Below are 27212 nucleotides of genomic sequence, written 5' to 3'. Positions count from 1 at the left end.
ATAAGGGAATTTATGCGTTGCAACACAAAATAGCACATAATTGGTAGCAACTGACCGCCTTCAGAAATGACCTGATTGGTGAAAAGTCCACTTGAGCGCCATTTGATCTCGGTATAAATCCAACAGTTCTATGAAGACTTCAGAAGTTAATTGGAGAAAATTGGTGATTAACCAGCAAGACACGTGGCAGACTGGTCAGGAATATGCTGTGGAGAAATTTGAAGACTTCAAATTAGGATAAAAAAAAGTGTTGAACATCTCACACAAAGCACTGTTCACTAAAAACAGTTACGCACTAATGCAAGAGTGGCAGGAAAACAAAAAGCCGGTTTTGAAAGTAAACCATACTGTTTGCAGTTTACGAACCATGTAGGGGACACAGAAGCTGTGGGAGCATGTACGGCGGACAAGACGAAAATTTTACTTTTTGGCCCACATGCAAAACGTGACAACAGACTGTCACTGTGAATCCCTCCGAGTTCACTACAACAAGTCTGAAACATGGTGGTAGCATCATGCTGGGAAGGTTCTTCCCTTTAACAGAGGCACGGCTGCACATGGATCAAAACATGCCACACTTTTGAGATTTCTTTATTTTATATATTTTTATTTTTTTTTTATTTTTTTTTAGGAAATAATGGTCCCCATGTGCTTAAAAACAGCAGTTCTCAAAACTCCAGGTTGCTCAACCGAGAGCCTCCAGAATTGACAAAGACTCTGATCGGTGCTGAAGCATATTCACAAGCGAACGTACGGTTGCTTTCCATTTAAGCTGTTATGACTTTGATTATAAAGTGCACAGGCATATTTGTAAAAACGCAGTAGCGCGCTACTTTGTATTGACATATATTACCTACAAAATACAATACGGAACTGAAACAATTTAAAGAGAATTAATATCGTGTCAAGGCCCCATTCCCACTGGGCCTTAGGTCTGCCCGTCCCGTGCTTCGCTGCAGACCCACCTCTGTGTCGGTGATTCTCCTACGGTACGTCTGGAATGCCAAGACACGTGGACAGGAAAAAAAATAAAAGATTGTGTAAAAATCTGTACTGCATATTGTGCGTAAAAAGAAACCAAGCCCAGAGGAATCTCAGATCATAGATCATTTATTCATTCTTTTGTGTCACAAACAGTCCCTGAATTCAAGACAGATGGCTTTTTTATACACTTTGTAGTATGTATTTGTGTAGATTTTCTATAAAAACACACAGCACTGGTATATATATACCTTTGATCCAAAAAAAAAAAAAAAAAAATGATACAAACCCAGCTCTGTGTTGTACTGTTGGACAAGTGTTTCACAGGAAGTAGACGGTCAACGCATTCACACCCTCAACCTCACTTCAGGACAGGAACGTTCACAGAATTGGTCGGGTTCCTTTTTCTCTTTCTATCGCACAATCACGCGCACACACGGTCCAAAAATACCGCTACAGGGTCTGGAGGGAGAATTATTTTAGTCGATAAAAGGTGAAATCAGCGGAAACCCGGTGCTGCGTAGCGCCTCTTCACAGCTACACAGTCTACAGGTATGAACCAGTTGATGAGATCTGACATTCTCAACAGGTTGGCCGTTATTCATGAGTCGACATCGATATTACGCTACACAACAAAAAGGATGATCTGGACCGGCGGACACCGGGTTATGGAAACAGGCGATCATAACACAGTAACAACTCGTAGGATTTTTACCTGAACATTAAAAACAACCGAGAGCTGCTAACATGTCTTTGTCTCCATCAGATTAAAAAAAAAGTAGTTTCCCGCGCGGTGCTCATGGCTGGCTGCTGCCGTGTTGCTGAAAGTGTCGATGTGGGTCAATAAGCTGCTCCACATGGACTTCCTGCCACTGGATAAATGTTTCCTGTGCGTTCTGGGTCTGAGCAGCAGGTGGTTGAGTGACACAAAGAGCCGGGGAGTCATTACTATGACACAAGTCCCTCCAGGGGCTTCATCGGCAGAAAAAAGAAGAGAGGTGCCGTTTCAGTGGTCCGTAACGAGGCCAGTAACGTAACGTGTCCCTCTCAGCTCGCTGCAGACCCACCTCTGTGCTCCCAGGCCCTCGCCTCGTTTTATACAAAAAGTGTTGAAGATAAGTTAAAAGCACCGGATCCATTGCTGTGGAGCTGTGGGACGAGACGCACCGCGGCTGTTTCTGACGTTTCTGACACGGTTGGTTCACTGCGAGCCGCTGAAGGTGTCAGCCGCGGGTCCAACGGGGTCCGCCTGAAGGCTCTCCGCCGGTAATAAACCGTCTGGGACCGCTGGCTGAGGGGCCTGGGCCAGGCCTGTCACCGTGATGCAGCTCACACAACCCTGAGAGGAGGCAGAGGGACATGTTTCACATGAGCTCACACTGCAAAAACAGAACTTAAAATAAGTAAAATGTTCTTAAAATATGTGTATTTGTCCTTGATGTGAGCAGGTAAATAAAATGGTTTGCCAATGGAACAAGATTTTTGACCTTAAAATAGGAACAACTCATCTCCATCATCTTATTTCAAGTGCAGGATGTCTAATTATCTTATATTAGGGGTCAAAATACTCATTCCATTGGCAAATAATCTTATTTACCTGCTCAAATCAAGAAAAAATACACTAACTTTAAGAACATTTTACTTATTTTTAGATCTGTTTTTGCAGTGCAGTGAGAAGACAGACAAGAGAGGAGTGGGAGCGGCTCAGGAGCGCTGCGCCTACCTGTGTGTCTATCTCCCGTGGGATGGTGTGCTGCTTGATCCAAGGATGGACCTTGGCCAGCTCCTCTCTCTGCTCCTGGCTGAACCACGGCTGGAGAGGCTGAAGCGCTCGCAGCTTCTCGCGGTCTTCGGCCAGCACCTCCATCTGGTCCCTGTCAGATCAGACAAGATAAGACGCACTGAGCCGGCCTCTCCTTGGCCGATACCGATCCCCGTTTTCTTTCAACCTACTGGTTCAGATCTTTCATTTTTAAGGACACATAAAAGAGAAGAAAGGTGCTGTGGGTTTTTAACACAGGCAGTCGTTTTCAATCTAACAGAAGATGAAGCCATTACATCATTCCCATTTATGCATCAAATTGACATACCCTTAACCTTCATGAATAAACCCGTAACTTTAATGAGTTTAGATAATGATAAAAGGTGGGAGGTATTCGCTTTGATGCTTTTAATGAATTGGATGATTATATTAAATTGCTAATCATTAAAAACTTTTAATCATCCATCAGAGTCGGTTAAGGGACATTTAGCTGATTCCAACCACGGGCTGGTTAATTGGAGCATTTTGAGTCATCATGAAGTAATCAGTACATCGAAAAATATGTCACACTGAGCTTTAAGGGGCTAAATACAAGGCGGCATTTATTTCTACTTTATGAAAACTGAACCGGTTTGCAAAAACTGAACCTACTGAGAGGCGCTCTGTGATCTTTTGTGTGGCTCAGGGCAGCTGTGGCTACTGACATAGCTCACCACCGTCAGGGTGTGAATGGGTGAACGGCTTGTACTCATAAAGCGCTTCAGGGTCGAAGTACTTTACGAGTACAAGCCGTTTACCATTCTGACCAAAACCATCCAGAATTTAAGGCGTCCAGGATTTCCTTTAAGGAACACAAAAGATGATTTCAAGTTCACAGTTTACTAAAGACGAAAGCACACGGCTTCTACTACAGACGCATTTCTGGAGTGTCGGGTTTTGATTTAGGGTAGACTGCGGGAAGCATTTAATGAAATCAAAAGTTGTCCTGCGATGGAATCATCCAATCGTTTGGCTTGGGACCGGCCAATCAGAAACTCAAAAATCTGATCTTTTTCTGGTGACTGAACACAGCATACGCCCTGGGATTCTCTCTGGATGGCGTCACCGAAAGAGGCGGATTAAAAGTTGATTCAAAATTGTGTCAGACGGCTCACACAAATGTTTAAGGAGATGTTTAGGAATGGGAACTTTATTTTCTACAGAGGAATGCCGTTTCGTCAAGCTACCATTTTGAAACATGTATCGAGACTTTCAGCAGACGGCGAGAAGGCTGAGCGCACTGCGGCGAAGTCGATCCGTCTCATCCTGTTCAGCGTTTAAGCTCTTCAATGTAACGTCCTGCAACAGCCCCGGCCAACCTGTTCACTGCGTCCAGGGAGAGTAAAGACGCCCTCGTTTGGATGGGTTGCTGAATTAATTAATTCATTCCTCCACAGCTTTTTTATAAATTGGGGAGAAGTCGATCCATTCGCTCTGTTGTAGATGTGCCTACGCAGGTGGTAACGTCAACCACACCAGTGGCCAGCATCAGAAGCAAAGATCAGTTTAAATGTCAACTCTGTTCTCAACTTGACTTGATTTTAAAATAATATTTAAACAGCTTTCTCCCAGACACAATGTAACGCCCACTTTGCTCCTACTGTAATATTTATTCAGCTCTCAAAGGCAGGAAGGCTTGAAGAATGCTTTGACTTCCTATAACTTAAAGAGAAACTGAAAGTGGCTAAAATATTTAACAACAGATCCAAACCTTTACAAAACCAGAATTCGGGAAACTGGCCACACATCTCTCAGCGGCGGAAGTGTAAACCAGACATTACATATCAATCCTATGTAAAAGTGCAGCTGGTGCGTACCTGGTGTGTATCTGGTACGTCATCATCACCCGCTCAGGCGTGTGCTGGATCATGCTCCACAGGGAGTTCTCCACCCGACTGTCAAAGCCGTGCGGGCGCTCCACCGCTGCCTCCTGGCTCTTATGAGCTTTGCAGGACGTCTCCGACGAGTCGTTGCTGGCAAAGTACTTGCTGCTGTTGCTGCTGCCTGTAATACGGACAATTCTGCATCACTCACGGCTCAAGAAACCGCTTACGATGAACAACCTTAGCCCGCTCATCAACACAACAGATGAGCCAGGTTACTGACATGTGGACGTCTGGAAAGGGTCACAAAGCCATTTCATAGACTTTGGGACTCCAGCAAACTCCTTTGATTATCATCTTTTACAAATGGAGACAACATGGAACAGTAGAAAAGATAAAGTCTGAGCAAAAAAGGGCATCTGTGGGGTAGTTTTTAACACATTTTAATCAGAGCCAGTGCAGAATTGGTATACCTGAAATGCAGAGAGTATTTTAGTTTGTTTCATCTAGTGTTCGGTCACCACTGTGGTGAGTTACAGACAGCCTGGGCTCTGCTGGCCTATTAAATCCCTAGGTGGGGCGCTACAGCAGATGAGCTAATGCCTTCCAAACAATCGCTCTCCTGACTTCCTCCTTACGGGATCAATCTTGGCCTTATGAACTCACATTAAAAGCAGGAGACTTCACAATCTACACTTTCTTTATTGGTGACTATTGTGTTATGCATTGACGTCAAAGTACAGTTTCATGTCTAATGTTCTCACCCTTCTGCAACTGCTAGCTGCTTTCTTGCCTGCCTCGTGGTTAGTTTCTGTTCCGCTTCCCCCCCATACATATCTCTCTATTTTTTTTAAAACAAACGTAACAAGTAGGAGCCAAAAGACCGATAAACTGGAAAGCAAAAGACGTACAGCTGGTGATACACAAACTTTAAAATGACGATAGTATGTGCTGGCTTTCGTACCGGTGTGAGAGGTGGACGTTTCATTGGAGCCGGAGCCGGATCCGGACCCCAGCGAACCTCCAGATTCCCCTGATCCAGATCCCGAAGCGTTGGAGCCGGTCCCTGACCTGGCGTCCTCCTGCAGGAGCAGGTCCAGCAGCTCACTGGATGTTGACTGGGCATCCTGGTTGCCAGACTCACTTGGGGCATCACCCTTAACACAGCAAAAGGTGTTCAAATCAACGTCAAGTCATCAGCTTGTGTTATTTGAGCGTTTTTATCTGTAGCTGTACGTCAGATAGTCGCGTTCAAACTGACCTCAATAGCATGTTTTTCAAGCAGACTTTCCGAGTGGTTGTGTCCGGTGCTGCTCTGCCCGTCGCTCGGCTTGGGGAGCTCCTCCTGCAGGAGATTGAGCTGTAAAGGGGAACTGGAGCGCGAGCTTGAGAATAAAGCCTGAGGCCCGGCCCTCTCCTCCTCCTCCCCGACAGAGGAGGTGGCTTTCTGTGAGCAAAGTAGAAGACCCGGTGGCGTCTGAGCGTGAGGGCCAGTCTGGACCTGGAACTGAGGCTGAGGGAAGGACGCGCCGCCGGGAGCGTAGTCCGCCGTCACGTTGGATCCTTGAGGTACAGTAGAGGGAACGGGAGGAAAGGCCGGAGTTAAAGCGGGATAGTTGGGAAGGATGACGGCCATGACTGGAGACATGTAGGGGTTGAAGGTCTGGGCTGAAACCAGCGGGAGGGGGCTGTAAAAGTTCTGGACGTTCTGCAGGGGCAGCATCTGAAGCGGCTGCATGGCCGGCTGGCCCTGAACGGATGGCGTGACGTTAAAGTTGCAGCCGAGCTGCTCGGGAGGTTGTAACAGTGCGGGAGCGGCCGCGGACAGCTGTTGTGCTCCGGTGGGCTGCTCCGTGCCAGGATTCCCCAGGACGGGGAAGAAGGGCAGCGGGACGGGCGATGTTTGGCTGTAGGTCTCCGCCCTCTGAGGCTGGGAGGACTCCGAGGAGGGCCACGATGAGCCAGGAACAGGGCGGGCGGGGCCAGTCGGGGAGGCGTAGCTGTCCGAGGAGCCCTGGGGTTTGGGTCGCTTGTGTCTGGCCTTTGCTCTTCGAGAGCGATTCCAGCCTCCAGCGCTTATCGGACGCAGATAGTCCCCTGAGATAAGAGAGGGACACACAAATAAAAAGTTTCTTTACAATCGTACAATTTTCCTTTAAGCAGATCAATTTTGCATTTCAAAGGTTACAGGGTTCTTATTTCATATCTCAAGACTCCACAATGCCAAACCTCCCCAGGCTTTTACTTTTTACAGTTGGCAAAAGGTAAAAAAAAAAAAAAAAGAGAAGAAAAAAAGAAGAAGAAAACTAGGATTTTAAACAATACAAAAGTTCACCATGAATTCAATACAAAAACCTCTATAGATATGGAAACATGGAAGGAGAGAAAAATGGATGGATGGATAAAGGGATGGATGGATGGATGGATGGATGGATGGATGGATGGATGGATGGATGGATGGATGGATGGATGGATGGATGGATGGGTGGATAGATGGATAAAGGGATGGGTGGATGGATAGATGAATTAATGGATGGATGGATGGATGGATGGATGGATAAAGGGATGGATGAATTGATGGATGGATGGGTGGATGGATGGATAAAGGGATGATGGATGATGGATAAAGGGATGGATGGATGGATGGATGTATTGATAGATGGATGAATTGATGGATGGATGGATGGATGGATGGATGGGTAAAGGGATGGATGGATGGATGAATTGATGGGTAAAGGGATGGATGGATGATGGATGGATGGATGGATAAATTAATGGATGGATGGATAGATGAATAAGGGATGGATGGATGGATGGATGGATGAATTGATGGATGGATGGATGGATGGATGGATGGATGGATGGATGGATGGATGGGTAAAGGGATGGATGGATGATGGATGGATGGATGGATAAATTAATGGATGGATGGATAGATAAATAAAGGGATGGATGAATGGATGGATAAAGGGATGGATGAATTGATGGATGGATGGATGGATGGATGGATGGATGGATGGATGGATGGATGGATGGATGGATGGATGGGTGGATAGACAAACTGTAGGACAGATGAACAGATGATGGACACATGGATGAAATGACGGGTAGATGAAAAAAACTGACAAATGAACGGATGGACAAACAGATTGCTAGAGGACAAACGGATGGATAGCTAACGTGAAAATGTAGGAACAAATGGATAGATGGATTGCTTGCTGGAAGGAAAGCTGGATGAACGGATGGAGGAACAAAAAAAACTACAGATGGTCAGACAGACGTCTAGAGGATGAACACACAGATGGACGGATGAATGAATGGCAGATGGATGGACATATGAACAGACGAAACAACAAACAAATTGAGGTCTAAAAAACACAAATATCTTCTACATTTCTGCAGAGCAGAGATGAAGCTAACAGGAACGCGACACTAATCGGTCTCTTAGCAACAGCAGCCACCTTACCTGGTTGGTGGGAATGAGCCATTGAGCCGTTTTCCTGCTGTAAATAGGAGCTGTAGGGACTCTGGAGGATGCGATGGCGGAAACGATCGACGTATTCCTGCTCCTCTTTCTGAGTGTGAGCTGACAGCACCTCCTTGGTGAGACCCACCAGCCTCCTCCCCTCCGCGGCGAGGCCGGGGGCTGGGCGGAGAGGGGCGGCGGCGGGTTCAGCCGGCTCGCTGCCCATCGGGGCGTCCTCCGGTGCCGTGGCCTCTGCAAGAAAAATGGGAAAAAGGAAGTTAACCTCTCTGTTGTGCGCAAAACTCTAAGGAGACTATCAAAGCTTTGGGGAAATGTGCAAAAAAAAAACAAAAAAGTACATTAAAAGTACATTACCCAGGTTACCACTCGACACAATTCAGAAGTTTGTTTTAAATCAACTTAACAAATCATCACATCGGCACAGTTCCAACAAGAAAAATCTGAGCAGCTTCCGTGAGCCGACTCAACTGGAGCAAATAGGTCTGTATACCTGACTCAGGCTGCGGTACATGGACGATGGTGCTGCTGTACGAACACTGGCTAGTGACCGAGACAACACTCATGGCCTTAGAGGACATGGTGATGTCTGTCAGAGGGGCCCCGACAACTGCTGCAGCTGTAGGGGCCACTGACACCTCACTGTCCAACACAACCACTGGAAAGCGAGGCGAAAATATGTTAACAGGAGCTGAACGTCGTTGACAGTCAAACACAAAGACTTGAGCGATGAGCGCCTTTACCTTCGGGGGCGTTCGGAGCCACACCTGTGGCCTTCTCCTCTTCTTCTTCTGTGTTGGAAGACGAGGAAGAGGTCGTGTCCACGGAGGGAGATTCGCTCTTTCGCTTCAGGACCTGACCAGCGCAGCCCTCCAAGTACCTGCGGCGCAAAACAGTCTTAGTGGCGGAAAACAAAGGAGCCACAGCTTAGGGCTCGAGTGCTGTGGGTTTGAAGCTAAGAGCGGAGTCTGTGAAAACGCACCTGATGATGTTGTCCACGCAGTTGATCTGCTGATAGGAGGGAATGTGCGTTTGCTTCCTGCTTTCTTTGTTTCCTCGCACTGCAGGGTTGGAGGCCGGGCCGGATGTGCGGAAACAAAGGTCCACAAAGGTTAATAGTAATCTGCCCGTTTAAAACGAGTTTCGTGGCTGTTTTCAGTGAGGAGATCACTAAAAAGTGAGGAGATCACTAAAAATCACTAACTAAAATTACGCAAAATCTGCTTGGAATGAGTATTTGTCCTTAAATTTGAGCATGTAAATGAGATCATATTCCAATGGAATGAGTATTTTTACCCCTAAAATAAGAGAATTAGATATATTCCTTGAAATTCGGTGATGGAGATGAGCTGTTCATATTTTAAGTGCAAACATCTTATTCCATTGGCAGATCATCTAAACTTGCCTGCTCAAATCAAAGACAAACACACTCAGTTCAAGAAAATCTTACTTACGTTTAGTTCTCTTTTTGCGGTGATCATACCTGAAATCCTTTGAATGTCTTTCATTTTGGCTTCTTAAGGATTAATTTGAATTACTATTTTTTTATTTGAGTGTTATTACACAACAAACAATCTAAATGAATTCTAAAAGTAAGGCTTTCCGTGCACAACAAGTTATAGTGGATTCTTTGAATCTCTCTAATAAATTGAAAAAAATGAAATCTGGTCTTAGTTTATAAATTCATTCAAGTTGTGCTTTTGTTTGATCATTCCATGGTAAAAAAACAACAACAAAAAAACAAGAATATTTCAAACGCATCATTAAAAGTCTTAAATTAATTTCAAACTTGTGACATTCACAGCCTCGACCACTGCATTTAAACATCTAAGCAACGCTGCATTTTGTATTTTTAAGGCTGCTTCACCTGTGTTAAGTCTGCCAGGAGGGCCATTTCTTTGGCCGGAGTCAAGATAAGCATGTTGGCCCCAACTTTTCGATCGGTTCACGTCAGCACAGATCTGCTGCAAGGTCATCTGGGAAATGGACATAAGCACACAGGTCGTACCGGGATCTATAACCTTTGCATGGGATTTTCAGAATGTGTTTACTGTCTGTGATGGCTCACCGGTTCCCGGTTTGAATCCTCCCACAGGTTCCCGTTGCTCTCGCTTGAAGAAGCAAAGCCGACGTAGTGCTCATGGGAGCCATTACTTCCCAAACTGCCGTAACCGCTGGAGCCATTGTTGTGCACCGGCTGTGGAAGAGAAAACGTTACATTCATTTTCAATACATGAAATACCAGATTTTTTTTTTTTTAATAAATGGAATATTAAATTCACCTGGAGGAAAAGCTTATAGATCTTGGCTTGAAGGTCCTTTATTTCCTCATAAGTGATGGGAACGTAGTCCTTCGTCCGAGCCGCAAACACGTCCTCGTTCAGAGGGCTCCTGCGATGACACAGCCGTGTTATCTTCATTATCGAACCGTCTAGTGAGGCCAGAGAAATGTCAAAAAACAAACTACTGGCACCACTTACGTCCTGACTTTGTGCCGTCCGATGATGAAGGCCACCTTGCGGCTCCAGGGGTTGATGAAACTGGACCAGCTGGTGTCCAGCGTGACGTAGTCTCCATTCTGACACCGCAGACGCACTGGAGAGTGCTCAAACGGAGGCTGGCCGGCGTACTTTAATACTAGGTGACGCATGGAAACAAAAAAAATATGACATCATTATCTTCACACCGGACAGACAACAGAGACAATCCTCTGTCTGTCAAATTTCCATTCAGCACTTTATTTCCAAAGACAGGATTGTGTTGTGCCAATATCAACAGAAGGCAGTAATTTATAAATTGTAATATGCAAATTTTACTACGATATTTTAAAAGAGCTCAGGGAGCAATGCATTAAAACAAAACATTATTTTGTGAACCTAATCCCTCCACATTTAGAGATGTGCAAAACATTTTACTCTTCAAACTACAACAGTCGATCTCCTCTGTGTTCAGTTGCATGTAACACTTGTTAGCGCATCAATGCATTTTGCTTTTATGTAGGCTTTACGTAAAACAAAAGGCCAGAAAGTTTGCCGATCCGTTTATCCTAAGCTGCTTTAAAGCCTCACTTTGCCTGTGCATCGACAGCATGAGGGGACGGTCCTCTGGGTGGATGCAGGTCAGCAACGAGGTGCCAATCAGGTCCTGAGGCATGTATCCCAGCAAAGGCACGGCCCTGAGGAGATGTGGGATGAGATCAGCTCGCCCTCTGGTTTGAAAATGATTTATGTTGGTGCATATGGCCTCATGCGAGCTCACCTGTCATCAACTTCCAAGAAAACACAGCCGGGGGAGTGTGTCGTGGTGAATATACGTTTGTCCATAGGGATACGAGGTGCTGCAAAAAAAAACATATCCTTTTTTCAATTCGGACAATGATGAAAATTGTTGATCTGGACGTAAAAAAAGCCGCACAAATAACTCAAACAGATGATGTTTTCATACCTTCGTATCCAGAGGTGATTCGTTCGGCTAACGCCAGGCAGCACGGCTCCTCCTCTTCTCCGCTCCCTGTTCTTTGCACCTTCAGCAGGTAAGGTGTGATCCTGAAGGGATTGTAACGCATCTCGCCCTCGCGATCTTTGCTTCCCCTGAAACAACACGCAACACTTTTAAACATCCCAACACGAAAGTACGTTAGAACCGGGAATATTCTCGCTGCCGTGTCCATCTATTTTTTAAGTTTAGCCGCCGTCACGACGTTATTATGCTTACTAACTTCATTCCATTACATAAACCCAAATAAATGACTAGCTTTACCGTTCTGGCCACCTGGAAATGCCAAGATGGAAGCTTAACGCTAATACAACTGCCATCAAAAAGTTGCAAATGGATGGGCCAACTTTTTTTTTAAAGAACTTTGATTTGAATATTATTTTATTTTTTACCTGAAAAACTTCACCTCTTTAAACAACACTTCCTTTGAGCATGAAATAAAGATTTGCACAGTTTTTCTGGGGTAAAATTTCGATATCTAATAGCTACATGCGTTAGATGGAAGAATATTAATGTAAAGGCGTATAATGGATTCAAATGTGTGTTGTTGTAGCCCAATTGTGTTGCCTAATGAGGGGAGGAAAGAGGGGAGGAAGAAGACACCAAATGAGGAAGCCATATCTGCATCACATCGGCCAACTATCCTCTCAAACAACGACACGAGTAAGCAGCTAAAATATTTTATTAACTAATGTGGTTAAGCATAATCTCGAATGCATTAAAAGAGGAACATCGAGGTGTTCAAAAGTGAAAAAGAACCACAGAGCCTAATTAGGCCACATTTATTAGTCTTTCGTTGCTTTATCACAACAGCAGGATTACAGAATGTAAATGAGAGCAGCTGTTCTGGAGTTCAGTCATTAAAAATAAAGTTTATGTGAGAAAAGTCAAGTGGAGAGCATAAAACTGATCGTTTATTAAGGTTTAAAACACTCGGCAAAGACAGGCGATCTGCTAACTGGTGAATATCAACATCTATATTGCTATTTACTTGGTTTCAGAGGAAAATGTGTGAAATGATCAAGAACTAGTTCATGCTGGGGCTGTGAACTTTGTTCAAAATATTTCTGTAGCGAACCATGAATGTGAATTGAATATTTTTAACCTGGCTGAACTGGATTTAGAAACTAGATCCTGTTAAGTATAAAGTGGCACAACACTGGGAGTTATTTTTAAATAAAATATGAGAACAGTTTAGTAAGATCTTCAAACATCAGCCGTTTGTGTACTTCCAGGAGCTGCGTTAAAAACCTACCAATCCGGCTGGTCATTTAAAATTCATTCAGTCCAATACTGTTTCACTGATGGAGTTACTTAATGTCCAGTTGCTCAAATTGTTGCCATGGACACGACATGTTGATTGGGAAATCCAAATTTATGACTGACCAGCAAAACCTTAAATATACTGGTCTGCTTCTGGATGAAATATTTAGTGTGTTTCTATTTTCAAAGATTAAACACATTAAGTTAGAAACGCACCATTAAGTTTACAAGCTCATTCTTAAAGTCTTATGAAATATAATGAACCTGCAAGACATATAGAAAGCGGCTGTCAGCTGTGTTGGGGGAAAAAAAAAATGTGAACCAACCTTATCCTGCAGAAGAAGGACTTGACCTGGGCACTGTCGAACAGGACTCCAGCTGTGGAGACAAACAGAGGGGAGAGCTTAACAACTTTGGTTCTGTAGTTGTGAGCTTATTTTAGATTGTGCCGATGATACGCCAAACCCTGGACATGGTGATACTGTCCGTATCGCACGCTCTGTCCATTGCTACTTTATGCTCTTGTGCAGAAAGACCAGTAGTACTTTCCTCCCTTTCTTTCGTTTGTTTTTAACCAGATTTTCTGTATCAGAAGTAAACTTTATTAGAGTGGTGCTGTTGTCATTATCCTGTTAATTTTTTATTTATTTTTTGGGGGGGTGTGGGGTTATTACTCGAAGATATCCAAGCTAGTCCTAAATATGGACATTTATGAAATATCATTTGTGTTTGCACAAACTGGTTTAAATATTTGCACAAGTACTTAACTTGTACTGGTGTGTATATACCTTTAAGAGCTTTGTAAACTAATGATTATGATCTTTGAATAAAATAAATAAATATCTAACCAATTTCTAACTTCTTAACTTTGTCTTTACATAGATATCAAAATGTCTTAACAGTAATCCACAAGCTCCTTTTCCCAAAGATATGTTGAAAGGTGCATATCGGGTTCTTCTCCCTCTAAAGGCAACATTTAAGTAGTGCCTGTGAGCTCCTAATAGGATTAGAGTCATGTGAGTAAGGGGTCGAGGTCATTACTTAGTCACGGTTGAGGGCTTTGCTGGCTTCCTGTGCTGCTGCAGTACGTTCTAGAAACCGGTTCCATCTAAAACCTTTAACCTGCCGGGGCAGTACTGAGACCACAGGAGTCCATGCGTCTTCTCCATTAGGAACACTAGCTTAATCCGTCATCAGAAAAAGCTGCTATTTGGTACATTATAGCTCAGTTTTGTTTAGCAGCAACTGAGTTACAGATTAATTAATCTTTCACATGCCGTCAAGTACAAAATACCTCCTTGTCGGGTCCAAGGAGGTCATTCCTATCATTTCGCCCTGTCTGTTAAGAAATAAATATGTTGAAAATGTTTCATAATCATGCATGAACAATTTGGCTGATATTGCATATGAATAAAAAAGCATTAAAAGTCTTTCTTTAGGCAACAAATTCCTAAAAAAGAAAATGACCCAAACATGCAGAAGCCCGAATCATCCGTATTCACATAACTACACACAGCATCACCACACCTGGCATACAAGCCAAAATGTAACTCAGAATAAATAAAGACTGCAAGATGAAAATGTTTTAAAGACCTACCCGAGTGCGAGTTGCTCCACGGGGGCAGGTGTGGCTGCGCCGTGTGCGAGTAGAAGACGTTGACGTCTTGGTGGAAGAGCAGTTCCACAAACTTTGCAGACTCCAGGTACTTCCTCTTGCAGCACAGCAAGCTGGGAGCCTGCTCCGACGTGTACAACACCCGGCCGCTCGACAGAGAGAAAACCATCACGAAGGAATCCTGCACGGACACACGGGAGCGTCAAAGAGACAAACGCAGCTGAACCGAGGCAGAAAAAGGACTAAAAGCAGACATACCGTCCCTTTCCATATGCACGTAAAGCCCCAAATGCCTTTTTTCCCCTCACTTTAAATCACACCACAACCAGAAACTTTGTTCTATTTTATTTGTTTTATTTTGACTGACCAACACAAAGTAGTGCATAACATGGCGGTGGGACTCCAAACCGTTCTTCTTCTAGCACTTCTTGTAGTACATTTACAACCTCTACCTCAGTCCCAAGACTTTTGGATCTCATTCTTTCAAGATTACGACGCATTTAGCTCCATTTGTCATCCCATCGTTGCTTTGTGTTGGTCCACCAACAGAATTCCCGTGAAACGTGTGCAGAAAAACTTTAACAGAAAAGCCACTCAGCTGTGGAACAGAGTTAAATGAATACATGTTGGCTCGATGTCGTCCAGAGGGCCGGAGCGCAGGATCAATATAATACCGCATAAATGCTCTGTAGGCATACGCTTTCAAAATCAGGATGCTCTCTCCACAGAAAAAGACAAAGAGCGACATCTCCCAGGTGTTTTGGATGTGCGTGCAACTGCGAGGGGCGTACCGTGTTTTTAAGGTTGTGCTCAGAGGTGACCCTCTCCAGCTCTTCCAAGGTGCAAACAGTGTCATCTCTTCTCTGATCCTGTCCATTTTGCATCAGCAACTTGTAGTACTCGCTGTTAGCTACGGACGATAAAGACAAAACACAAGCTCGGCTTAAAAAAAATAAAAAATAGAAAAGTCAAACAGGCGATCATGACTCCACGTATAGCATGGGTTACCTTGTACTTGCTTGACGCATTTGAGAGCGTAATGTAAGGCCTCCACAGTGCTGGCTTTGCTGTGGCTCTGCTTGTCCGAAGGAAGCCTCTTCTTCATCTCAGCCACGGTGCTCACCACTTCCCGGTGGGCGTGTCCTCTTCCACTGACGGCCAACTCGCTGCTAAGAAAGCATTGACAATCCATAGATGTAACACTTCCGGGTTAAACGATCAAAAGCGACGACAATAGAATAGATATTAAGAGAGTTTTTAAAGGGTAACACTTGTTTTTAAACTCAAAGACGAACCCTCCGTTCAGTGTGTAATGACCAGGTTAGTTTAATGAGTGACAGCCCTTTTTCAACTCTGACATATAAACAAAGCTAAGAGATGTTACTCAATGCTCGTGTGTTTTGCTCTGTTGGGTCTATTTGTGGAAAAGTGGACATGCTTGGAAGTATCTAGATTAACTCTGTTAAACTCTGAGTGTTTCTGAGGCTTCAGCAATAACAACAAGAATGCATGTCTGCAGTGAACAGCTTTTATTTTGGTTTCTTTGACCTCAAAATAACATTCTACATTACAGCCCCTGCTATAAAAGGCATATATACATAAAATGCTCATGACCTAAAGGTGTTATTTGAGTTTAAGCGACAAATGTAGTGCAGAATGATAAGTGTATACCTCTTGGCTGACGGTGTGGGACATAATCTGGTGCTGCCTGGGCTTTCATTGGCCACAGAAGAAAGATCATTGGAGGAATTGGTCATCTCCTCGTCTTCCTGACCCCCTTCTCCTGTTAACGCTCCTTGTCCCTCTGCCGTGAGGTGTTGCAACCGCACCCGTCCATCCTGACGCGCTGATGCCACCCCGTCCGCCCCTTCACCCTCCGCTGTGCCCGCTGGCATTGCTGGCTCCTCCCCATCTTGGCCACCATCGCCTCCTGACATCACTACGCTCTGGTCATACATTAACAGCATATTGTCCAGTTGAAGTCGTAGCGAGGCGTCGTCATGTGTTTAGAGGGAATCGGTTCCATGTGGTGGCAACGGACCAACAATGATGCAGGTGAGCGCTGGGTCTAGGATGTCAGGCTTGTGTCTCGGGTACTGCGAGATAACAGAGCGTACAGACATACAATCAGAAGAAAGGTTGAGTTACTTCCTGGAACAACTACAACCTGCACAAAACCAAAGATGTCTTCTAAGATTTGTGCACTGTGGACCAGGGATGGACATTTTTCTTATCTTTTATCGTTGTCATGAAAACTTTTCTATCACGATAAACGGGAGAACGATAAATTCTCCTTAATGATGTTCTAAATATCCTTAGTTAAGACCAGTGGGAATTGTTCGTTTCAGGCCGCTGCACCCCAACTCTGGAAATATTTACCTTTGTTTTTTTTAAAATGTGTCGACTCCATTGATTATTTTAAAGGGGACATATCATGCAAAATCCACTTTTTAGCCCTTACATACATTCTGTTGTGTACTTGGAGTCCCTAGGAATGCAAAAAAAAAAAAAAATTACCGGTTGCGTAGATATCTTTATATTCTTTTTGGGTCATATTTTTCAATCCATGCAGTTTTCTTTAAATAATTTCTTAACAGTATTTGCTTCTAAACAAAGTCATTATTTTGCCATTTCCCTATTTTCATTTCTTGCTGTGGTTTTGTGGTCCAAGCTGAAGGATGTCGAAGCTACAAGTGGAAAAGTAATCATTTGTATATTACGCCGTCCCCCGGCAGACCAAACGGGGTGAAGTGGAACGCTCAGCGACCTGGAGGGGGCGGGGTGTGAAGTGCCTCCTTTAGAAAGGGACATAAGAGGGGCTGTGCAAATGCGTGCATTTAATAATAAAATACCACTTCTATATGTAACCAATGTCCTTAAAAAGCCAATTTCAAAATAGATGTATTTTTAAAAGACATTTATTTGCATTTGTGGGGCTTTGAAAGCAGTGACATGCAGTAAATAAATACATTTTCCTAATCATTTTTTTATCCCCATTAACAATAATCAAAGATAATTTCCCACCCATAATCCTAACCACCATTCTGACCCCCATTTAACACAATGCAGCATGTTTGCTTACTTGTTTGTTTAAATGCAATGTTTTTTTTTGTAGAAACCAGGCCTAGATGTAAATTGGACAGGTGAGAGCTTTTCTTGAGTCTATCCCATCACTATAACACAACGGTACAATAAGCCATCAAAAGAATAATACTGATTGCCTCATAATGGCTTAAATGTTTTTCCATGGCTTCCGAAAATTGCTTAAAAGGAGACTGTCTGACATCATGAAGTAGGCCAAAAGATCCCAAAAGCAACACCTAAAGTCACAATAACCAAATAAATAAAATTCAACTACTGATAAGAAACAAAAGTCACTGGTATGTCCTTAAAAAGCCAATTTCAAAATAGATGTATTTTTAAAAAGACCTTTATTTGCATTTGTGGGGCTTTGAAAGCAGTGACATGCAGTAAATAAATACATTTTCCTAATCATTTTTTATCCCCATTAACAATAATCAAAGATAATTTCCCACCCATAGTCCTAACCACCATTCTGACCCCCATTTAACGCAATGCAGCATGCTTTTTTTGTAGTAACCAGGCCTAGATGTAAATGGGACGGGTGAGAACTTTTCTTGAGTCTATCCCATCACTATAACACAACGGTACAATAAGCCATCAAAAGAATAATACTGATTAAATGTTAATAATAGGCTTAAATGTTTTTCCACGGCTTCCGAAATTGCTTAAAAGGAGACTGTCTGACATCATGAAGTAGGCCGAAAGATCCCAAAAAGCAACACCTCAAGTCACAATAACCAAATAAATAAAAATGAACAACTGATAAGAAACAAAAGTCACTGGTATCCGTCCGTCTGGGAAGAGTTGCCAAGCCAGTTTTTGGACTTCGGTGAAGCCCGACGTGAACCGTGATTCACAAATGGAGAAGCACGTGGCAGTGTTTCTCCATTTGTGTCACACCTTTTCAGGCGGGGCCAGAAGACCACACAAAAGGAACCCAGAGCAACATCTAAAGCACTGCAGGCCTCAGTTAACAAAGAGGCGGGGTTAAAAATGGCCCCCATGCCGCTGTAAACTTTATCTCCATTACTCTGGTCAACTTTAACAGCTTGATACACAATAGCATTGAGGCATAACTGCATTATCAATCCTATCTTTCTTCACTGGAATTCCTAGATTGGATTTATCATTTCTTGAGACTAATGGAGCCCGTTGTAACATACAATGGTCACCCTCCTTGAAATAATATTTCTAGATTCAAGATTAAAACTTCCTTATTGTCACCGCGTGTTACTGTGGTGAAATTCCTATCAGGACATACTCCGGCTTAGAGTACAACACAACAGGTCACCATTTGTCTGAAATCTATTTCTTGACCTGCAACTATTTGCTCTAAAGTTGATGTCTTTAAAACGAGCTCCAAAAAAACACCCCGACCTGCCTGGACCTGACTTACACAACTTACCTAAACGCCCAGAGGGCAAGGAATCCCGTACTTAATGCATACCTGTGGTCACTGGAATCATCATCAGCGGTTTCGGGCACGCTCCCAGCACAGGAAGCCTGAATTTACCGACAATTATTAACTTTTGTCATTTAACATGCCAATTACTCAAATCAAAAGAAGTAAAACATATATATCAACCTGTAGTCCTTAATGAACAACCTTTACACAACACAAAAAGACAAAAGGTTCTGGGTAATGCAATGTTGGTCTCGTTTTTGCAAACAATAAAAAAAATACAGTCTGCCCTCTTATCTAATGCTTCTGGTGTGTCTGATTGTCACGCCGACTCACTCCCATCAGCGTGAGTTGGTTGCGTAACCAGAACAGTAACAAGTGATTCAGGTATGAAATTATTGCATGAAGGATTACATAACTTTGGGTATATAAAAGTGCATAGAGACACATTACCTGAGACAACAGGCAAGTATGTGCACACACTTAGTGCCGTAAGCATATGTAGATCTGACTTGGCCTTAATCCTGCAGCAGTAAAAACCAGGCTAACTCTATTTTTAGGTGGCTTTGATTCAATTATAAGGTGTGGGTTAGCTACTTTTCATGTACAGTGCCACCAGAAACGTTTAAAGCTCTCACCTTTTCCACATTCTCTTATGCCACTAACTTTCTATTTGACTTTTCTTAGGAGAATATCCACACATGCATTAATTGTGAGAGCAGAAACCAAACGATGAAGACAACGGGATTGTCTGTAGACCTCCCAAAGCAGATTGAGGAAACACAGAAATGTGGGAAAGGATAAAAAACGAATTACGGAATTACTGAACATCCTGAAAAACACTCTGGCCTCCGATTAAAGCAGTTTAGTCGAGACAAGTGACCAACAAGCCAATGGTCTATAAGGCGGAGCTCCAGTGTTCCTTGTGAAGTTGGGAGAACCAGTCAGACAGTCAACTATTGCTAATGAACTCTGGCAATTTGCCTTTTTGTTAGATTACTCCTCGCTAAAAGGCACATGGATGCCAGATTTATTTTTGCAATAACGCGCCTTAGGGATCATCGCATCAAGAGAAACATTTCTCTTCAAATGTAAAACCAAAATGGACCTGAGCTCTTGCATCATGTCGGGAATGTTTGTTAGAGACTGCATAAAGGGTAACCTGAAAACAGCCAAATTTAGAGGTTCTTCAAGAAAACCTCCTCCAGAATGATGCTCGGGATCACACACTAACATCTTAAATTCAACACAGCCTGTGACAAATAACCAAGACAACCAAGACAGTGCGTAAATGCCCTTGAATGACCCAGATAGAGCCAAGACTCAAGTGCAATTTAACATCTCTGGAAAAACCTAAAAATGGCTGTCTGCTGATGCTGCCCATCCAACCTGCCTGGGCTGGAGAGGCCGTGCAGAGAAAAAGAGGAGAAAACATCCAAACACAGGAGTGCCGAGCCTGTAGAGACATACCCAAGAAGACGTTGAGGCAGCGTTTTCTGCCAAAGGAGCAACACATTTAGTCATGGGTGCAAATACGCACCTCTGTATATTGCTTTTTAATACATTTTGGTAGCACTGTACTTAACTGAACTGGTAGTATATGATGCTAAGATTGCTTTTTTAAATGTCACTAGATTGACTTAAAGCTGCCAGTGAAAACAGGTAGGAGGAGCTGCAAGGTTGTTTTTTTGTTTGTGAAGGGCTGGATGGTGGATTAATTGGTTTAACCCATAATATTGTTTTTTAAGAGTCGCACCTTTTCCAAAGCATGAAGTCATAGTACTGTAACACTGCGTTTGGTATGCTATGTCAAGCGCACAGTCTTGTCTTTTCATCTCAGCTAAGGATACTTTCTCCACTTACACCACTTAAGAAACAAATGAGAACAATCTTTTGATCTAAAACGATATTCTGAGTGAACACCAGCAAAAAAAAGAGGAGAAAAACGAACCTATGTTGAGCTAAACCAAATGGTATTGAATAGAAGAAGCTTAAAAATCTCAATTGATGTTTTAACAGAGAGCAGCTTTAAGATGTAGCTAAAACGCTATCTATTATAGCTATGTTCAGTTAATTTCTCTTAAAACAAAATGCTGCCTAGATTTTGCATATGATTCAAGGTTTCCCCCAGAAAACGGATAAGGTCTGGCAGGGCCGATTGGGGAGGCTGCGTGTTCGAATGAAGCGTTGCGTGTTGTGATGCAGCCCTGTGCAGCTCAAAGGGAGTGCTAAAGCTAGCTTAGCATGTAGCGTCGTTCAGGGTTTCGCTTTTTCTTCTCTGTCTGCCTGGGAAAGTTCTTCCGACTGCGAAAAACGCTTTGGTGTTTACGTTGTCCATAAAATGGGTGGCATGTTTTCTTCTAGCTGTTGTCTACATGTTAGCAGTCTTAAAAACCTTCCAGCAGGAGCTCATCGTTTGGTTTTGGTGCGTGTGAGCGGCTGCAGAGAGGAGACGGGGTGTCGCTGTGCACTGCTGCCGGAAGACCGTTTGTGAATGGGTTTATATCTATTATTCAAACCTGTGTCTCTCAATAATTCATTTTTAACCATAGATAATATTGAGACATCAATTATTTCATTAAAGCCGACTTTATTCCATCTTTGGCCTCACTGTTACTGATGGCTCAAGTCAGATTTCACAGAAAAATATAAGTCAAGCTACTAATACTTGTGCTTCAGCTGCAGGAACCTTTTCAGGAAGCAAGGCAGCTTTCTGGGGCCATTTTTTTTGTTGATTCCCCAACAGGAATCAGGGCCAAATACTGTAGCAGCAGGACAGAAATCTAGCCTGCTAGAGAGGTAGGACTTTTGGAATAGACTCTGAACTAAAAGGTGGAGCTTTGTAATTGGAAGTCAGCTCTCTTAAATATGTCCAGTATTGATCATTTATATGTCCAGTTTATATGCCTCTGTATTTTATGTATCTTATAAACTTTAAAAATCACATAACATTCACAGTTCTGTTTGCTACATTCAACTTCATCCAGTGAGAAAGTTAACAAAAGCACATCTAAAGTGGTTCAGAGACAAACAACAATCTTCAAGCTTTCAGAACTTATTATTTAGCCAGGTTTCCCCCACCGTATCATATGCTTTACTCGTCCACCTCGCCAGGCTAAGCGTCGTTTGTTTACTTGAAATGCTCGATGTTTGACAGCAACATAAAACGTTTAGGACTTGGACTGACTGACTAATTCATTTTTATACAAGTATTGACTTCACTCAGATCCATTTGGATTTTCTACAATCACCACTGAAAGACAAAGAGTCGCGTAGGCACCAGTTTTTTCAGCATCTTAAAAGATGAGCCGGCTGTTACACTCACTTCTTTACAGCGTTAATAGTGTGCTTAGCAACGTGTTCCTAAAGGGCAAAATAAGATTTTTATGGGTGTCAATGGTTCTCACGTGGCACGTGTTGAGTGCGTTCTTGTGTTGGGGCGTTAAATAATACATTTTATTATGTGTAGTTAAATCCTATCCTAACAGAAACATATTTCTGTGTGTTAAAGTTGAAGAGTTTCACCAATGGTAGCTACACAGGTGCACAGATAATTTGTTTCTCTACGGTCCAAAGCTGAAATTCTTATTGATTAAAAGCATACAATAACCCCACCACCATTACTACCACCGACACCTTCTTTAGATCGTTAACGCTGAATAATAGCATCAGGGGCCAACAAAGCGTTTGATCGAGTCATGGAAAAATACGTAAACACGTTCTACGGATAGGAATGAAGGTTAGAAGCAAAAAAATCTGCATCTTATAACAACACGATGACAACACAGAATCTAAGATTGTGCTAGAAAAAGATATGGTCAAACAGGAAACTGCAGAGATGTGACACAAAAATGCAAGTCAATGTTTTAGAGTTGGCCTTGCTGCCTATTGTGAAATCTGAAACCGGTAATCTCTTGCAAAATGTTTGCTTTCAGCCTATTTTTCTAAAAGATTTGTAAGAAACATGCCTTTGTATACTCTTTCCCCTGGAAGCGATCCATGATGAGCCGGTTGCTCTCAGCTTCCTATAATGAAGCAGCTCTGGCAAGATGAATCCCTAGACAAACTATATTTGGTTATGAAGTCACAAAACTGCCCAGTTTTCAGTCACATGTTGGTTGCCGATTCATAGACTCTGGGGTTATTGTAATTTGATGAAAGAAAATGATTTAGAAATATAAAATGGGCCTACATAGTGACAAGATGCGCGTACCCAGGGCGCACAATTATTGTAATTGTCGTAATTACACGCATTCAGGTTGTTGCTGCCGTTTCCAACCAAAAAGAGAGGAAGAGAGATGAAACTAATTCATTCACACTGAATAATTTTTTTTAAACCTTTATTGAACCTGATAACACAAATAAAGTATTACATTTAAACCAGCGACGATTTAAGATTAAAAACACAGGCGCTGTTCGGATTTCTGTTTTTGGTTTCTTAAGACAGAGCAAACGGCTTTCAGTGAAAGCGGTTCTGACGAACACAAGGAGCAGAAAATTTATTTGTCTTTGATTTTGTTTTATGTTTTCTGGCAACTTTTGACGTTTTAAATATTTCTTTAGTGGCTCCTCAGATTTTTTTTCTTTTAACAAAGTCTAAATCTAAATCACTTAGAGACCAGGAGGTTTAAGTGGGCTTGTAAACGTCAACAAAATATTTTGCAGACAATTTATCAGCTTTAAATATAGACAAACCTTTCGACTTTTTTTGTCTGTGTAGCCTCAATGTTGAAATCAGGTCAGGTCTATTGTTCAGTGAGCAACAAAAAAAACATAATGCAACATTCATCTGCAACATAATAGTCGTGCAACATTTGAATGACCCCAGATCTTGGGGAGGAAAAAACTAAACAAAAATATAATTTTACATACATTAAAAATCTCCACTAAGCACCCAAATGCCATTTGTAAAAATTAATCTACCTACAAACCTTTGTTTCCCTTTTATTTATATTAAATTTAAGTCCACAGCATAGAACCTGTTACTATTGAATTTAATTTTTTTGAAAGGTGATTTAAGCACCATCGCAGGAGTGTGTGACTATACACGCATATGTTGTCTCAGAAACAGAGCTGAGCTGCTTCCTCCACATTATCAGCTCGACTCATCAAGGCAGCATCAATGCTTCAGTCACCATTTAAAAAAACATTTCTTTAACTAAAAGGCAAATTGATCAAGGAGCAAGGCTGTGTAGATATAAAACCAAACCAAAATAAGAAATGTGGACATTCTAAAAACACCATAAATTATTTTCTCCATCTTCGATAAAGGTGGAAAATATTCTTACAATGTTTTAAAGTGGCGATCTTACAAAACTTTATCATTGACTTCTTTCACATTCAGATTATGTCACATCCTAGTAAAATATTTCTGTCTGATCCATCTGCCGCCTTCAGTTGACAGTCGTAAACATGAATTGAATAAAAGGATTTGTACCAAACCTCTGAGAGCGTGTCGGACACATATAAAGTGAAACTGGTGGCACAAAAACACACAATGAGTAATGAAGTGAAAAGATGAACAACAGCAAATGAACACAATAAGCTCTCAGAATGAGTAAAGCAGAAGGCTGAGCACCAACAAGGGTCAGGCATATGAATCTAAAATGGGGAGAGAAACTACAATATCCAATAAAAACCCGAAGAAGGACCTGAGAAGAATCAATCATTGTTCAGCTGTATCTATATATGGACTGTCTCCCCAGTAATTAAATGGAAACAAGTTAGTGAATGAACGGATTGGGAGATGTAACAAAAATATTACTTGAAATATTGATATATATATACATATAATGTATACAAAATGTATCAACAAACAAAACAAGATTTCACATGGGAAGATCAAAATAAAACGGCATTTATAATGACAATAGGGGTAGCTTAAAAAGTTTGCAAGTAAATCTATAGTCTGAAATACTGAAAAGGGAAAAATTATTAATTTTTTGCTTTTAGGAACTAATTTGACAAAAACTAGAGAAAGTGAAGCTAGAGGTTGATTACTGTAAAAGAAAATCCATCCTTTAAAAAAAAGTATCCCCTTTAAAGTAATCAAGAGGAAAGCTGAGGGGAGTAACACCTTGAAGGGACCTCAAGAGTAAGATAAAGGATGAAGGATCAGATTCATGAGCAGTCAGTTTATGATACATTTTTGAAAGTTTAAACAAATATTTTAACAATTTAATTTATCAAATAACTTAACAGTTATTGTACAGTTCTTGGTTCTTTACTCTGCCTCGCAATAAATAAATAAATAAAAATAATCCACATAAAAGGACTGTACAAATTGTTTACATCTAAAGACCAAACATACAAAATGTTCAATATTAACCTGTAATTACTTAATACTGTTGTGTGACCATGTATTTTAAAAATCCTTACTCTGATGTGTTGTGAAAAAATTAACAGCCTAAAATCACAACAACAGTTTGTACCAGAAAACATGTTGTACCTATCCAGTATGTTAAAGTTCTCAGCTTGCAGGCCAACAGGTCTATAGGTGTTGTATGACAATGTAACTTAAATATGTCTGGGCTAAACTAAACCCACAGGCTCTAAGGATCCTAATGATCCCTCTGATCTGGACCATATATATATATATATATATATATATATATATATATATATATATATATATATATATATATATATATATATATATATATATATATATAGACCACAACACAGATTTGAGGTTCCCCAGTCCCGCCCATGAAGAACTCACTGACCCTCACAGGGTCCATAATCGCCGATACGTGCAGAGACCAGAACCATGCAATATGAATGAAACTACAGCCGATCCGTCACTTCGTGTCTTTTTAATTTACCAATGTTGACCCGCACAGCCATCCCTGCTACAAACAGTGTCCTGTTCCAGCGTGAAATGACAGAGAGATTAAAATGTTTCCAGAAAACTGTAACAAGGTAGGTGTGACTTAAAGGGTAAAAGCTCTACTATCGCTGTTTAGGATTTGCATAGCGTAATAGTGAAATATAGGTTCATTGTATGGGCTGGTTTATGCCTGATAGCAAACCCCAGGGTGACTGGCTAGCAGCAGACATGTTATTTGGATATTAATACAAACTGTGACCACTGGCTTTATGTGTTGTCTTCAGCAGTGAATGGCCAGCCAAAGTTGTATGTTGCATAGTTGCCATAGTGTCTCGGCACCATATAATAAAAGACAACGATTATATTACTTTTGTTTACATTCACTTGCTGCTCTTGGGGTGAATTGCTGATCGCTAGCTTGTCCGGTTAGCTAACTGAAACTACATCTAAAATTACATTTATTTAAAAGAAAAAAACAAAGTATCTACCTGTTGAGATCCCCTTGACCCTCGGGTTTAATGTCCACAACTTGGGCGAGCACAAAATTGATTGTCCATCCAGCATAAAGTGAGTATGTTTTAGTTGTTTTCCAGTTACGCATCGTATAACGTCATCCAGTCCAAACCGCTTGACACAAATGTGCAACGTGAGCCAGGCGGCGAGTAGCCCCGCCCACTCGGCGGCGATTGGACGTCCAGGATTTGAATCTGTCGTGTGATTGGACGCTTGGGCGTGCCCCGCGCCTGGGCTTGTCGGCGACTCGCGCTCGGTTCACGTGTATGCCCATGTTACACAACAGAAAGACAACAAGCCAGAGCAGCCTGCGCAAGCAGTTTTCGATTCACGCCGAGCTGCCACCTTCACGCCTCTGCGACTGGAATAAGTGAACGGAGAGCTTTGCGGAGCGCACATCTCCAGACGTTCCCGGTGGGGGTTCAGTTTTAATCTGCGTGTCTTTTAATTTTAAATGCAACACGATCAAATCATACAAGGTAAAGGCAGGGTACTTTCGAAAATTCATAATAAACTTCAGATGCCAAACTAAAGTGAAAATGAGGAATAATACCCATAGTTTTAAAATCTGACAGCAGGACAACTATTATTTCTCCACTCCACAAATCTAATCTCAAAAGAAAGATACAAGACATGAAGGGCAGATCAACAACCCTATGAAAGAAGGTTCATCCCTGGGCAGGTGACACTTATATATTATTAACCATTTTATCCAACGAGCATAATGCTAGGTATGGGGGTAAATAAATAAGATAAATCATGTTGAACGTCCCCATAGCATGATGCTGCCACTGCCTCTTCCACAGCAAAAGGGGAGCAGGAGCAGGTCAAAGCTGATGGTAAAATTATTGCAGCCGCATACGGGGGGATTCCAGATTAAAAACCTGTTCGAAGTTCCAAAATACTCAACTGTTATTCACCT

The 27212-nt window shown here is 42.2% G+C and overlaps 1 protein-coding gene across 3 annotated transcripts; it reads right to left on the bottom strand.

Moving 5' to 3' along the window:
- Window positions 1–1092: 1092 nt before the first annotated feature.
- per3 (period circadian clock 3) lies at window positions 1093–26430 on the bottom strand. 3 transcript variants are annotated; one of them, XM_036124596.1, is made up of 22 exons: window positions 26266–26430; window positions 16134–16558; window positions 15471–15631; window positions 15254–15372; window positions 14445–14643; window positions 13174–13225; window positions 11534–11679; window positions 11348–11426; window positions 11158–11264; window positions 10570–10726; window positions 10372–10480; window positions 10158–10286; window positions 9957–10065; window positions 9072–9150; window positions 8833–8969; window positions 8583–8747; window positions 8072–8323; window positions 5867–6702; window positions 5570–5762; window positions 4600–4786; window positions 2705–2855; window positions 1093–2320 (listed from the first exon to the last, which is right to left on the bottom strand). In XM_036124596.1, the coding sequence occupies exons 2-22, from the start codon at window positions 16427–16429 to the stop codon at window positions 2183–2185; spliced, it is 3801 nt and encodes a 1266-aa protein (XP_035980489.1). In that variant the 5' UTR covers window positions 16430–16558; window positions 26266–26430; the 3' UTR covers window positions 1093–2182. The 3 variants fall into 3 exon arrangements, with proteins under 3 accessions (XP_035980489.1, XP_035980490.1, XP_035980491.1); XM_036124597.1 differs by lacking the exon at window positions 8583–8747; XM_036124598.1 differs by lacking the exons at window positions 1093–2320; window positions 2705–2855 and adding an exon at window positions 2862–2944.
- Window positions 26431–27212: the final 782 nt, after the last annotated feature.

This window comes from Fundulus heteroclitus, chromosome 20, assembly GCF_011125445.2.
Source record: "Fundulus heteroclitus isolate FHET01 chromosome 20, MU-UCD_Fhet_4.1, whole genome shotgun sequence".
NCBI lineage: Eukaryota > Metazoa > Chordata > Actinopteri > Cyprinodontiformes > Fundulidae > Fundulus > Fundulus heteroclitus.
The sequence above is the reverse complement of the archived record's forward strand: the minus strand, read 5'-3'. Positions and strand labels throughout refer to the sequence as shown.